The sequence below is a fragment of the Phragmites australis genome, chromosome 17 (genome assembly GCF_958298935.1).
Source record: "Phragmites australis chromosome 17, lpPhrAust1.1, whole genome shotgun sequence".
Lineage (NCBI taxonomy): Eukaryota > Viridiplantae > Streptophyta > Magnoliopsida > Poales > Poaceae > Phragmites > Phragmites australis.
In genome coordinates this window covers 29,639,430-29,655,498 of record NC_084937.1, presented here as the reverse complement: position 1 = coordinate 29,655,498, position 16,069 = coordinate 29,639,430, and the positions used below count along the sequence as shown (strand labels likewise).

Sequence of the window (16,069 nt, the reverse complement as noted above, 5' to 3'; positions counted from 1 at the left end):
TAAGGACACAATCTAATTACAATGCTGAAAGAAATTCATGATATCAAACTAATTAAATAATATAATTATATAGACTAATCAAATTCATATAATCAAACTAAGCATCGTAATTAATTAATCTAAGTACTCTAATTTATCAAATAATTTAATTCATTTAATCTAATTAAATAAACTAAGTACTCTAATTAATTAATCTAAGTAATCTAATAACGTAATTAAATAATCTAATTTGTATAATCTAAGTATTATAATTAAATAAACTAAGTACTCTAATTAAACTCTAAGTACTATAATAACGTAATTAAATAATCTAATTTATATAATCAAAATACTCTAATTTATCAAATTAATATAATTAAAAATATATAATTGAACGGATTAAACAATCTACTCTCGAAAAACTAATCTACTTCGAAACGGACTAACCAAATAATCTAATTAAATAAACTAAGTACTCTAATTAAATAAACTAAGTACTCTAATTAATTAATCTAAGTAATCTAATAACGTAATTAAATAATCTAATTTGTATAATCTAAGTACTCTAATTAAATAAACTAAGTACTCTAATTAAACTCTAAGTACTCTAATAACGTAATTAAATAATCTAATTTATATAATCAAAGTACTCTAATTTATCAAATTAATATAATTAAAAAATGTAATTGAACGGATTAAACAATCTACTTCGAAACGGACTAACCAAATAAACTAATTACTCTAAATAATATTACTAACCTAAGTATTAAATATGTAATATAAGGACTAACTGGTACGAAAGCTAATTAAGTGCTTGCGTTGCTCCTCTTCTGCTGATGCTTCTCGTGTTCCTCTGCTCCCTTCTCTTCTCCCTTCTCTGCTTTGCTGCTGCTGCGACCTCAATTTATTCAGCAGAGCAACGATCTCTCCGCGTGTGGCGCCAAAACAACAAATGCATGCACCGGTCGAAAGCATCATGGGAGGGAAGGGAAAAATGATTGATGTGACGGAAAAGAGATTGATGCGACGCAGCAAAAGTCGGTCGGCCGGCATATTTCGGCAACTGAGGTGCCGAATACGGCACTGTTGTATGCCGAATACGGTGCACAGTGTCGTATTCGGCACCTCAATTGCCGAAATATGTGGGTCCGGGGTGTTTTCGGAATCTGAGTTACCGAAAGCCAAATTTCGGAATTTAAGGTACCGAATACGAGTGCTAGATTTACAAATACGTCGGTATGTTATCTATTTTCGCAAATACGGTCGCGTATATCGTCTAAATTCCCAAATTTGCCGATAAAAGAGAGAGAGGGGCGGCTCGGGCAGCAGAGAGAACGGGAGAGAGAGAAGGGGCGCGGGCGGCGGTGGCGGCCCGGCGGCGGGGGCGGAGCTGGCCGGCGGCGGGGAAGCGGCTTCGACCGACGGAGGAAGAGCGGCGGCCGGCGGAGGAAGAGTGGCGGCCGACGGAGGAAGAGTGGCGGCCGACGGAGGAAGAGTGGTGGCCGACGATAGCAGGGAGCCAGGTACGCCCACAGGGGAGGGAAAGGAGGGAGAGTGAAGGAGAGAAGGGGGCCGTGAGGGGCTCACCAGCGGCAGCACTCGGAGGGAGGCGGCGGAGTGCTCGGGGAGAGAGAGGGGGTGTGAGGGGGGAAAGGCACTGTTGACCCCTTATATAGGCCGGCGATCGGGTGACGTGCGGGGCGAGGTGGCTCGGGGCGCGAGGCGATGGCGCGAGCAGCACGGGGCGCGAGGACTGCTGGTGCGGCGACGCGACAGCGCGGCGCGGCGCGGCGCGGCGCGGCAGGTGGCGGTGGCAGACGGGAGGTGGGGAGGTTGAAGAGAGGAAGAAGAGAGAAAAAGAGGGAGATGGGAAATTTTTTTAGGGTTTTGACAATCAACGAGCTCACGCATCACCGGCGGCCTCACTCCAGCCTCCTACGGCTACCCCCTCCTGCCCCCGCACAATTGCGTCGCCGTCGTGGTCTCCTTGCACCCTTTCCATCTAGGGTTCGTTGGTCCCGCTTCCTTCCCGTCCCCAAGATTTGCGCGACGCAACGGTGATTTGAGCTTGGCGTGCTGATCGGCGGCCATGAACAGCGCATTCAGCGAGGACATACTCGCTGACAAGCTTGCCAAGCTCAACAACACGCAGGAATGCATCGATAGTATCCTTGCCCTATTTTTCTTTGGTCAAATCTTTGGATATTTTGGTCGTTTTGTGGTGCTTCCGGGAAGTTTAGTGTGGAGGTGCAACTTCTGCGCTTAGTCTTGCGTTTTCTGTGTGATTAGACTGTAGAGCTTCTCTTTTCTTCGCTTAATCTTGCGTCTATCGATTTGCTATCAGCTTCCTTCCAAAGGATGTATCTTTGAATAACAAATTAGAAGGTAATGCGCAAGGAAGCATTTTTAGGCGCCTAGAAATGCAAATTCTTGTGTGCCCGTTTTACACTATTGGCAGAGAGGTTCTTAACTTGTTGGGGACTTTATTTTTCTCGGGTCAAATCTTTAGATATTTTGGTTGTTTTGTGGTGCTTCCGGGAAGTTTAGTGTGGAGATGCAATTTCTGCGCTTAGTCTTGCGTTTTCTATGTGATTAGACTGTAGAGCTTCTCTTTTCTTCGCTTAATCTTGCGTCTATTGATTTGCTGTCAGCTTCCTTCCAAAGGATGTATCTTTGAATAACAGATTAGAATGTAGTGCGCAAGAAAGCATTTTTAGGCGCCTAGAAATGCAAATTCTTGTGTGCCCATTACACTATTGGCAGAGATGTTCTTAACTTGTTGGGGGCTCTCTGTTCTCTTCGTTTTATAATTTATAGAACACCTATTGACCTATTTAGGTGATGCAAATACATGGTTTTCTTTGTCATAACATGCATTCCTATGCTCGGGTTGTTGCCTTGACTTTTGCTCTTTGTGACCACTATCGCTTTCGCATTGGTGCATTTACCATAGAAAGAATGCAGAGCAAATCGTGCAGACATGGGATAAGCAGTTCCACAGCGCTGGAAAGGAGCAAAAGATCTTTATTTATCTTGCTAATGACATCTTACAGAACAACAAGCGCAATGGTACAGAGTTTGTAGAACAATTTTGGAAGGTTCTCCCTGGTGCGTTTAAAAATGTAACTGAGAATGGCGATGATCGTGGGAAGAAGGTGGCATCTAGACTGGTGAGTTTCATATATCGATGCTATGAGTTGGCAAACTTTGTTAGCTATAGCCTGTCAGGATAAATTGGTGATGAAGCTATTTGTCAATTGTTGTTTCATACTGAAGATACACCTATACCCTGTTAGTGTAATCGTGTAGCTGCAAAACATATTTAGCAACGTACTAATGTGTGTTCTAGGTCGACGTATGGCAAGAAAGGAGAGTTTTCAGTTCACATGCTGGGGGCATCAAGGATGTGATGCTCGGGATTGCTCGCCTATTTTAGATATGAAAAAAGCGCTCTCACAGTTCAGCCATAAAGATTGTTAAAAGAGATTCACGTTCTGTAAAACTTGTAAGATTTTCTACTCCTTCTGCTAGACTCTTTTTTCACCTGCTATGAAGTTCTTTCAATTTTAATCATCATCTTTGATCAGCGACTGGGCATTGGAGGAACTGCAGAAAGGATTGTATCTGCATTTCACACTGTTCTCAGAGAACAAGCAGATGAAGACGCTGACCTGGAAAAATGTAAGACTTCTACGCGTCATGTTGGAAAGATGGAGAAGGATATTGACAGTGCCTGTAGCAAAGGTAGTATTTGTTGCTGATCTGAGTTGAATTCTGCACCTTTGCTATCTTTGTAGGCATCCTTAAAATGTTTTCTTTGTGCAGCCGAAGATCCTCGTCGTTAGGTTCTTTGCACAGAACTAAAGGATGAAGAGGCTAGCATGAAAAAATGCATCGAAAAGCTGAAAGTAGTTGAAGGAAATAGAGCAGCTGTTGTTTCTGCATTGAAGGAGGCATTGCAGGAACAGGTCAGAACAACTGTTGATTAGTAAATAGCTATGCATTTTAGTTTTTTTTTTTGAATTGGTATTTGCTTGTCATCACCCAGCTTTACTTGCATTTTGGCTTAGGAACTATGGAATTTTACTTGTATATGTTTTGCAGGAATCTGAACTGGAGAAAGTCCGCACTCAGTTACAGGTAATGTTAAACAAGCATCCCAAAGCATGGAAATGTTGTTACATGCTTATAGTGTTTCGTGAGATGTAAACATTTGTCATTATTATGTTTTTAACTTCCAACTTACAACTGGCTGAAGCAATGGTACACGAAGCATCCAACATGCAACGGAGACTCAAGAATGAGCCAACCATTCCGCTGCCCCTGCCAGCATCATCAGCGGTGCGTTGTTTGATGTATTGGTCGTTATCTATGCACTCACTTCAGGAATTGCTAGGTACATTGCTACCTCTTTTTATTGTCAGCTGGAGGGGACGAACTGGGTATGTATTGCCTTATATGTATGGGATCACAAATTCAAATGCACTTTACTGTTATAGTAGTAATGTTGCCATTTTATGTTCATCTTTTCAGGTGAGGAATTTGCTATTGACAGGGTGCCTGTTTTGTGGACCTCTCTTCCTGACATTCTACTTCTTGAACACTGTTGCTATTGCTTATAGTACAACAGCAGCAATTGCCCTTTGGCACTATCGGTGTTATTGTGCTCATCTGGACCTTAGTCACATTTCCTAGCAAAAATGTAGTAGTTCTCAATATATATGGCACTGAAAGGCAAAAACCCAGCCATAACCATCTGTGGAATAGTTCTTCGGTACCAGGGAAATTTAGTGGCATCCTAGATTTAATTCTATGATCAATGGAACTAGAGGTGCAGAGACCAATGTTCAGGGTTTGCCATATAACAGTAAGTGACTAACATTTGAAAATTACAAGCACTAAGATCGACAGTGCACCATGAAGATTAATGTTTTTTTTTATATTTTTTCTTCTAAAAATTGCACACGGATTTGTTCTTCTCTCTTCGATTATCCTTCTTGTAAGACTGAAGGCAGCCTCAGAAGAAACTGTAGATACAGGAACCGTTAACAAATCTCGCGCTAACAGTGGAAGTACTGGATAATTCGTCTTGTGCTCATGCCACCATTGCAGTATGTTGAAGTTTTCTTGTTTGTGGCCGATAACGTCACTGTCGATGAAGGTAGTTAGCTTCCTTCCGGATGTTGGAATTCCGGTGCCCGTAGACGATCGTGACGAAGAGTCTGAACTTCTTGATGAAGAACCTGCACCAAATATTTTCTCCCACGTTGTCGTCTTCTTACTTGTTGTGGGTGCTAGTGGAGGTTGTTGCAGGCGAACTTCACCATACTTTATTTCATATTTACTATAAACTTCGAATAATTTAGAACTAATGGAACCCACTAGGGTTTGTTCCTGATCCTTCGATGAGAGTTGGGGATAACTTCGATTTGGGATGGATTCGACGTTGGCTGTCCGACTACAACGATCACAAGGGGATGCGCCTTAGCAACAGGTACACCGTCTTCGTTGGTGATGTTCTTGCCGTGCCAAGAACACCGCTGCTCCTGCTAGCAATCGAGAACAAGCAAGAACAAGATGAACAAGCAACTAACTCACGGAATGAAATCCAAAGGATTGATCTGAATCACAAGTTGGGGTCTTGAATCAAGCAAATCGGGTGGTCTGATCGACACACGTTTACAAGGAATCGGGTGGTCTGATCGACACGCGTTTACAAGGAAGTAGCAGTAGCTAACTTGCATCTAAACAAAATCCAACCTTGCTCCTGGCGGCTGGAGGTTCTATTTATAGGTAGAAGGCAGCCAGGAGGCGTGGGGTGAAGAAACCCTAACACAAGATGGGCCCCTAGTGGGCTGAACTCGATACAAGGATCTCAGCCCAAGACTGGAGGTCTAAACGTCTTCTGGTCGATTCTGAGCAGCTCCGGTGGAGTTTTACAATGAGGTTGGATCCATTTGAAAGTAGACTTCAAGATCTTTCCAACAAGTACTCATGGGTCTCAAACAACCTTCGGAGTCCAGAAATATGGGCCAAGCAATTTGGGCCAGCCTGGCTGTCCGAATTTGATGTCCGAACCTGATGTGCAAACTTCTGCAGCTTGAAGATCTTGATGTCTGAAGTGGACGTCCACACTTGAGTCATCTGGTTCTTCTCCCATGTTCCTAAGCATAAGAAAATCATCACAAGACTTTAGTAGTACCCCATTCAAAGAAGAACTCATTTTCAGAGCGAGGAACGACTTTACCTGATAATTGAGTTGTCGTGCCCGAGCTCTTGTCATTGGTCCTTGTTGTGCAGTAGGTGTAGTTGTATCGTTGGAAGGGATGTCCTCATCAAGAACGAACATTAGTATAATAATTAGAATAATCGTGGCCAAGAGCATCACCTAGAATTGCGAGAACTCTAAAAAAGCTACAATTTTAGCTCTATGATCTAAAATAAAGGCAAAAGCGTATAACAAAAGAATTTCTTTCCAATACTTTAAGAATTTAGATTTTATAGGAACTACACAATCTCTTAGAAGATTGTTATTTTCATAGTTGTTAAATGAGTAGCAATTTTAACAATATTATGCACTACTAAACAAGATGTTGGATAATAAACTCCTGATAAACTCACAGTTGAATTATAAAAAAATTCAAGAAACTCCAGTATCCTTGCAGCAACATACCAATGCGCTTCTGTGAGTAAAGTTTGACCCTCATGCTGATGGTAATGTGTATGAATAAACACATCAAATGTGCTCTTATATGGTATAATATTTTTAAGCATCAAGAAAGTAGAGTTCTATCTCATCGGCATATCCAGAGTAAACTTACGTGGACGCACACCTATTGCAACACAATACTGTTTATATGCTGCAATTCGTTGGTTAGAGGAGTTTCCAAAAGATATTGCAGTACGAAAATCGTCTAAGTATCGTGACAACCTCTTCAAAACGGATTTTACTATAAGATTGATAATATGACAAGCACAACGTTGATGTAACAAGAAAGATTCAGCATAGGTACTAAACAATGGAGTAAGAATATCCATTGCTCTAGAATTTACACCGGCATTATCTAAAGTGATAGAAAATATTTTATTCGTGAGACCAAAGTCTGCAACTACTTGAGATATTTTTTCAGCAATATTTTCACCGGTATGCGCGTTGTCAATCAAACGAAAACCTATTATTCTCTTTTCTAATTCCCAATCATTATTAACAAAATGAGCAACTACATTAAGATAATCCTCTCTAGCCCTACCTGCCCATATGTCCGAGGTCAAAGCAACTGAAAATGTACATATTTGCAACATTTCTTTAAGCTTGTTACGACACGTATTGTAGTATCTTACCATATCCCTACTAGTTGTCTGTCTAGAAACATGCGTGAACCTAGGATTATGAGCTTGCTTAATGTAATCTTCAAATGCAGCAGACTCACCGATATTGAGTGGTAGATTCGCTCTTCTAATGAAGCGACATAGCTCTTTTCGAGCATTGGCAGAGTCGTACTCCCAATGACGAACAGAGCCGTCAGGGTTGTACTGCAACACCGCCTGCTTCATGGCTGCTCCACTCTTTCACTTGCAACTTGTGGCGTGCCTCTTCAAGTGCCCCGTTTCACCCGAGGGTTTTGCAGATAATTCATGTTTACAAATAAAACACCTAACATACCTGACACTTACCCCATCTTCCTCTTTGTAGAACCTTTCAAAGTCTTGCCAAACTTCGGAAGTACCGGCTCTTGATCTTTTAGACCCGGTGTTTGCTAATGTGTGCGCACTTGTAGAGCCTGACGATGGAACTGCTGCTGCATCACCTGCATGTGAACCAACCAGAGGTTCACCGTCGGGTCCATCATCACCTGCAACACTGGTATCAAAGGGGCCTTAGTCCTCTGTGAGTCCTTGGAGAAAAAAATCATGATCTATGGATGTATCATGATCACCGGCATCCATGATCAATGTCGAATGACACTAAAAAATTGCAAATATTCAGAGTTAGAAATAATCAAGTAATAAAACTAATAATAAAATAAGACTCAACAACGATGCAAAAAAATCACCAAGATTTCTTCAACTTCAAGATAGCAAGTCAGCAGGATGACGGTTTTGGAATTGCTCGGATTTTTTTGCAACAATTCAAATTAATTTTGCCAAATTATCGCTAATTCTCAAGAACTTTGAGACAAGAATGAGAGGAGGAAACAAGAGAGAAAATAGTGTTGCTGATGTGGAATGGAAGGACAGGGTGCTCCTCTATTTATAGGTGAAAAATGGTGATTTTTACAATTCTTTTCGAATTTTTTGAGCTCAAACGGTCACAAAACGGCTATAAAATTCAAAAATATCGGGTTAAACGGGCTGTTCCCGGCCCGTTTAACCCGTTAACCCGTGTGCCCTCGCGTGCCCCCACCGGCCCGTCGTGCCCCCACGTGCCGGCCGGGCCGTGCCCCGCGCGGTGGGCCGTGCCGTGCCGTGCGGGCCGCCGCGTTCCCAGGCCGTGCCTCCTGGGCCGCTCGTGCTCGAGCCGGGCCGTGCCCGTGCCGACCCAACTCGACCGGGCCGTACCGTGCCGGCCCGCCGTACCACGCGCTCGGCCTAGGCACAGCCCGTGGCCTCGTGCCGTGCCGACCCGACCCATCTCGGCTCGGGCCGGACCGTGCCTACAGTGCCGTGCCTCGGGCCGGCCCAGTAGGCACGGTCCATATAGACATCTTTAGGATTATGATCGTTGATGGAATTTGGGGAGCTATGTATATTCGTAAGTCATTGGTCAGTTAAACTATTATTTTGCATTAGCTATACATATTAAATTATATTATCTCGTAAATTTTTTTGATTCCCGTTGCAACATACGAGCAATTATTTAGTAATAAAATAAAAAGTAACAAAGACCAGTGTGTCGTGGGGGTAATTCAGAAAACAACACTCTTTCTTGTTGCTGTTATGGATATAGCATCCTAAAGTGGTGTATTCATGAGATAGCACTGTAAGCACCAAATATGGATTCAAAAAAGCACCCCACCTCCTTTTCCCACTCTTCTATTTTTCTCTATGCCTTTTAATGACCAAATTGTTCCTGCAAGGCACACCGGCCTCCTTTTGGGCCCCTTCTGTGCATTTTAAACAAAGACATCACAAATTGCCCCATCTAAACAAAACACACGCAGATGAAAAAAGAGACATCAGAAATAGATAAATGGACAAATACGAGTTCCATTTAAGTAAGCCTAAACAGATCCAGCAGATTGCATATTAATGAGTCTGAGAAACAGTAAAGGGTAAGTCGGTCATTTGCTTTTGGGGAAAACTCTGGAAAAAAAAATAGAAGAGGGGGGAAATGAGGAGCGCTGTAATTTCGGTGTTGTTTCGTGAATCGGAAATGTTGTGGTACGGCCCTTGGACACATCGGACATTTTGACTGGACCCGCTTACACTTGGGCAGAAAAATTATCTATTTGAGTTAATTTTTATATTTTCATAATTTTAATGTTTTAGACGTTCAAATTTAATATTTCAAATGTTATGAAAATTTGTTGTCATAGTTATTTTCGTATATTACATCTCGAAATCTCTTGCGTACAGATTCGGACCGAAAAAATTATCCATTTGAGTTAATTCCTATATTTTCACATCTCTAATATTTCAGACGTTCAAATTTAATATTTTAAATGTTATATTTTTTTTGTCATAGTTATTTTCGTATGCTGCATTCTGGAATCTCTTCCTTATAGATTCAAATCCGAAAAAATTATCTATTTGAGTTAATCATATATTTTCGTATTTATAATGTTTCAGATGTTCAAATTTAATGTTTCAGACGTTATGAAAATTTATTGTCATAGTTATTTTTTATGTTACACCCAATTCTACACCACATATATTTTACATGAAAATATTATATTAAATAAGCCATAACGTTGCGATGAAATTTTTTTTCTAAATCAGATACATATGATGTGCTATTTTAATATATGTCTTTTGATATTGTAAACAGTCGATTTCAATGTTACCGACGTTATTTCTTGGAACTCCGATCCATCAAACGTGGGAACACTAGCAGCTCCCTTAAATACACAGCTTTGGGGTGCTATTTACTAAACACCACAGGAAAATAGCATTATTTTCTGCATTTCCCCGTGCACCGTGAGACGTGAGGGCAAGCCTGCAGGGCGCAACCAGTCAACCACCCACCGCCCCAATCCAGCACTATTCAGCTACTATTCCCCTACCCAGCCGCCACCGCCGTCGCGCGCTCAGATGCAAATCCTCCGCTCTATTCTACGTCTCCTCCGACGCCCTAAAGTCGCCACCTCTCCTGCCCCAATGCACCGCCTCTCATCTCCTTCGCGATCTCTCCTCCCTTTCATGGCATCTGCTCCGCCTCGCTGGTGGTCACCAGCGCTTGCGCGACGAGTTTTCCCACTCACGGCGGCTCCCAATCCACCTGTCCGTCGTGTTTTCCGGTGTGTTTTCTTTTTCTGTTGCTAAAGTTTGCGCCTTTACTTGGTTGCTATAGTTTTGGATGTGGATTATGACCAACTTTTGGTTTTTATTTACCCTTCTCATGTTGATTTTTGAAAGCAAATGGGGGAAAATATGTTTTCTTGTTCTGATGCTAAAGTTTGCGCCTTTAGTTGGTTGCTATAGTTTTTGGATCTGGATTGTGACCAACTTTGGGTTTTGATTTACCCTAGTTATGTTGGCTTTTGAAGGCAAATGGGGGAAAATCATTTAGTTAATCCCATATGACTCCAAAACAGAGAAAAAAGAGACGGAAAAAAAAAATAGAAATCAGTTTCAGGCTTAGATAATGTTACATTACGATTTCAATCCTTACTGGTGATACCATCTTATTTATGTCGGATGCTGAGATTGGCTTTTTGTGCGCTTTGGTGATAGATTTCCTCATGGATCTCGGAACATGGCCACCATCAGTCGAGTACAAGGCGATGAGTCTGGTAAACCATACAGGCGACTGCCCATCTCTTCTGGTAAGGTTATTATTATTTCCCAGGGCAACGAGCATTCTGCGATCGCCCAAGGCATGAAAAACATTAAGACGGACAATTCAAAAAAAATGAAAAACATTGAAACGCGGGGCACAATCTCGGAGGTTATAGATGAAGATTTGAGGAGAAGTGATAAAGATGCTTGTAGGACAACCTCAGAGGTTATAGATGGCAAACGTAATACATGGGGCCAAAATGTGAACCTCACTGGTTGTGAGGAAGATCGAAGGAGCGCAACCAAGGATCATACGGCAGAAATCGTTGTCAGTGAGGACGAAGAAGTCAGTGATGACGAAGGATATACTGTGAATGATATACTTGCAAAAAGCAGACACCGTGATGGTTCTATATACAGGGGTATGGATTTATGGTGGAAAAAAGAGTATTGTATTGCAGACCGTAATGAGAGTAAGTGATCAATATCTCTTTTCCTATTTTTATTTGTTATTATTAGAGATATGATCTGTTTCCTTAAACATAGCGTATCTCTTTCCATATCCTACAGCTGTACATATTTGATTGTGATCCTAGATATTATTTTTATGGAGCCCTATGGCACTGCCAGCACTCTCAGTTATGAGAGAATTGCACTGGAAGTCCTTAAACTTGGACGAGAGTAGCACTTGCACCCCAAAACCTGCACTTCACTTTCGCAGACCCTTCAACCTGGCACCGTTTGCACAAATAGCAATTTGCGCTGTTACCTGACAGGAGAGGCTGAGGTGGCATGTAGAGTTTTGATGACATGGACTATGACCTTATTCCATGCTATGTAATTACATAAATGCCCAATTGCCCATGTGAGGCTGAATAAAGTAATGCTTTCTCCCTGAAATTTGCTTCCATATCAAACCGTGCAGCAACACAGTGACACAGCCTTTGAGCGTGTATTTGAACGGCAGAATACACAGGAAAATGACAGACATAAGTGCAAATAACATTCTAAATATGGGCAGTCACACTGCTGTAGTTACAATTAGGTTTAAAGTCTCCATACGTGCAGCCACAAGCCGCCAATAATACAAAGGTTTTCAAGTCCGCAGGCAGCCACATACTAGCAATAACATAAGTCCTCAGGCAGTTCACATACTATAATATACATAACCTAAAGGACTACTAGGTATGAAAGGGGCCAACCAAACCTTCCAATACCCCTGTTTTGCATGAGGTTTGGGTTGCCACTTTCCAAAATGTATACCACTTCCCAAAATATGTACCACGTCCTAGCTAGCAAAATTATAAGTGATTTTTTTGCTGCTGCACAAAAGTATTTCCTGCACAAAAAGAGACATGCCTCATTGATTGATATCAATTCTTCTTGGTAGTTGTTGTCTTCTTCTTTGAACCCACCACCTTAACCCTCAATGCTTGTCTATCCTTCCTGCTTGCTGTTGTGTGTGGAACCTCAATTGCTTCTGACCTCATGTTGGATATGAAAGTGGGATATGGAAGAGGTGCTTTGTTGCTGTTCTGAGTAATTGATTGCTTGTAGTTTTGAGTGATGAATGCGCACACAGGAAGCCTTAGCTGTGACAAGGGAAAAAAATAGCATTTAGAAGTGAAGTTCTATAGTCTAGAAGGCTGGTAAAGGAAAGAGTATACCTGGTTTGCTGTAGAGGTAGCCTGCTCTTCAGTTATTATTGGTCCCTCCTCACCCTGTTGGTCTTCAAGCATCTCTGTAGCTTTTCTCTTCCTTGGCTTTGTAGGCTTAATACCAGCTTTTCTGAACTTATATCCCTTCTTGTTGTGGTTCGGTTCATTGCAATAGCTGCAGTGTATTGTGACTCCTTGTTTGGACATCTTGTTTTTCCCTGGCACCTCATGAGGTTGCTTTTTCCTTGACCTTCTGGACCTACCTGCCTTGTCATACAAAGGTGAGTTTACAGGAGACCCATTAGTCTTATCCCATTCACTGGAATCTCTTAAGTGGAATAATCCTATTGCCATATGCTTGTAGGTGATACAAGGAGTCTTATCCCATTAGAACTTTAGAAGGATGGAGGTTGCTCTCCTCCCTCACTCTTCTGCAGTGATACTAGAGGGTATTGAGTTGTAGCGCCAATGGACTGGAAATTATCCCAGTCAACTCCTTCTAGCACACCAATCTCATTTAAATAGATGACAAGTGTTGTATGCTTTGGGACAAAAGAGGCCATACAATTTGTGTCGATATCCCCTTTAATCCTCATTAGCCCCGTGCTCAATGTTTTCCTTGGAAGCAACCAATAAGCTTTTCAAGGCAATGCTTTCTTTTGGTGTTCCTAAAGAAGAACTTTTCGAGGGAGAAAAATTCCTAGTAAAAAGAACATATATAGTTTCTACTTAGTAGATGAAAAGGAAAAATTCCAATAGGGCCATGTAATCCTAAACAGCATTTTTACTTTTCGAATGGCATGTATTTGTTTACTGCATTAATTTCCAGCTACAAATTTACAATATAACTTTACTTTTTATGAAGCTCGGTTGGAGGCAATGATGTTATCAGATCCCACAAATTGCATCATTCGCAATGGAACTTGCATGAAACATGATCCTCGTCGCATGCTACAACTTTTCTCATTAGAGTTGGCTAAAACTCCTGTGGATGGTGGCTTAGTAGAGTTGTATGGATACATAGCAATGCGGGATGATCTGGATCCATTGCTTAATTATGTCGTCAATATTAGCAGGGATGATCCCATCATTGTGGAGCAGGTGCACATCCATACTTATCTGCAATTATTTCAAGGAATAAGTCTACCCTAACACCCCCTAGTATCGAGGTTTGTCCGCTTAACCCCCTTAATTATAAAACCAGGTGTTTGCCACTTAAAAGTATCCACTACCATCTAAATCGCACCTTGGGGCAGTTTTGGAGGCTGTTTCACCCATGTGGCTCGTTAGGTGGACGCTGCCACGTGGGCAAAACCGCCCTAGAGAATCATTTAGATGGTATATTTAGATGGTATGGAATATTTCAGGGGTCAAATACCAGATTTTGTACTTAAGTGTGTTAAGTAGACGAACCTCGATACTTGATGGGGGTTAAGTAGACTTATTCCTTATTTTAAATTACATTATTCATTTCACAACATAAGGCTAAACTTATCACATGCATAGAACATACGAGATTGGATCACTACATTCTCTCGATGGCATACTACAACTACTACTCTCTTTTACATCATTAAAGTTGGGATAGATTGTGAATGTTGTATTATTTGTGCTCTTGAATTATTTAGTAGACATAAAGCTCAGTTTTCACTCTTGATTTCGTTAATAACTAGAAATAGGATTAGTTTATTGTTGTTGTTCCACAGATATTTATTGTGTTATAGCTCCCATATAATATTTTGTCTTAGCTGCAAAAAAAAAGAGCTTCCGTGTGATTAATCTGTCCAAAAGTAGCAGAATAATAGTATAATACTTTGGATTGTACAAGCCACTACTATATTATGAAATGATGATTTACTATGAGAACAGATTTAAATTATGAAACTAAGGGAGTAACACGAATTCCAAACAAAATCAAACTGAATAGTTTTGGATTCTTGGTGGCTACTTAGTACACTACATAAAATTGATTTCCTTTTGTTTATAGGCATATGAAGACGCATATCATTAATGATCCCATCACTACAAAAGTCATTTTCTTTTCTCTTTTCATTTCACACAGGCTTATGTAAATATTTGGGATTTGAAACAAAATCAAATGAATAACTGGGGCCAATTTTCCCTCTCTGTCACCATTATGCACTTTGTAACCATTTTGTTTGATACGTGACAAAGATCTTGGTTATCAGTTGTAAAATATTCCTTGAAGTAAATGTTGTTACAAGTGAAACATCATAAGGGAAGTATTTAGCTTTAGATATTTCCTACTTTATATGAAGAACTACTAAATATAATAATTTTGTAGGGTTCTCTCATCAACATGGCTGGCCCTAAGCGAGGGATAGACATGATGGACTTTACTCTAATCGAATATGACATGAGGATCAAGACAGGTGAACAAGAAAAAGATGACCTACAGCTGATCGATGGTGCGTCAATCATAGGCCCTGCAGGCACATGGAATCGGCCATTCACATTTCACATCCCTGGCGACTGTGGCGCAGTTGACATAACTTTATCACGTCTTAACAATGCAGTTGAGGCGACTGTAGAGGTTCTCATATCGGAAGTGCAAAGCAGTTTCAATTTGTCTCTCGGTTGTTTAACCAGTGGGTTGAATGAGGAAATCCGGCTCTTTGATGGCACCATCACTGAGTCACGTGGCTTACAGAGGTCTGTGGTTGCTGTAGTGAAGCATTCTTTGATAGATTTGAAGTTCAAGGTAGGCACACTGTCATCCAGTTCCGACCAACATTGTTGTTCCTTCAAGGCGAAAACCCATGGGCATGATACTCAAGAAATAAAGACTGATTTTGCGTTAATCTCAGTGAAGGTGACTTGGTCGACTTTGCCTGGTAGCTTTTCTGCCTAAGGTTTGTCTGGCCATACTAGACGAGTGGACCAAGAGACTAAGAACTTAGGCAGTCTAGAGTCGCGGACTGGTGACAAACTGGAGTGTAATCAAACTATTGTAGTAAGTCGGTCTTTGTACTATCTACTTACATATTCGGCTCAGAGGCCATGGATGCTCCACAGTCGTGCAGTGCAGTTGTTTCACATTTTGTTTCATCTCTCCATTATTTTAGCACCAGGGGTTAGGTTAAAAATACGGAGGAATTTCCCAGCTACACATCCAGAGAGTGGCTTCTCTGATGATCTTAGGTGGATGAGAATTGGGAAAGCGAGGGCGGAGGATGTACATGACTCCAGTTTCTGACTGAATGTTTAGTTCTAGTTTCTGAATTATTTATTATGTAGTACATCTTAACTCCGTATGGAAGCTTTTCATGACTTCATTGAGCAGCTGATCAACTTGAACAACCTACTGAATCAGGAATTAATGTAGTTAAAATTGGACTTCAGGTCTACCTTTTGAAATTTCTCTTGCATTGAACCGAAATTTTTGCTCTGGATAGTTAAAGTTTATCGAGTTCTGTAATTATGCCAAAATTATCAATATGACATTTAGCAGTACATGCATGTGGTGGTTGCAC

The 16,069-nt window shown here is 41.2% G+C and overlaps 1 protein-coding gene and 1 pseudogene across 1 annotated transcript; both read left to right on the top strand.

The window, feature by feature from the left end:
• The first annotated feature begins 1,660 nt into the window (after window positions 1-1,660).
• On the top strand, window positions 1,661-4,865 carry LOC133897627 (uncharacterized; annotated as a pseudogene).
• Window positions 4,866-10,097: 5,232 nt separating this feature from the next.
• LOC133896755 (uncharacterized) lies at window positions 10,098-15,866 on the top strand. Its single transcript, XM_062337369.1, has 4 exons — window positions 10,098-10,436; window positions 10,873-11,390; window positions 13,441-13,676; window positions 14,881-15,866. Exons 1-4 carry the CDS (start codon window positions 10,231-10,233, stop codon window positions 15,445-15,447), a joined length of 1,527 nt encoding a protein of 508 aa, XP_062193353.1. The 5' UTR covers window positions 10,098-10,230; the 3' UTR covers window positions 15,448-15,866.
• The last annotated feature ends 203 nt before the right edge of the window (window positions 15,867-16,069 follow it).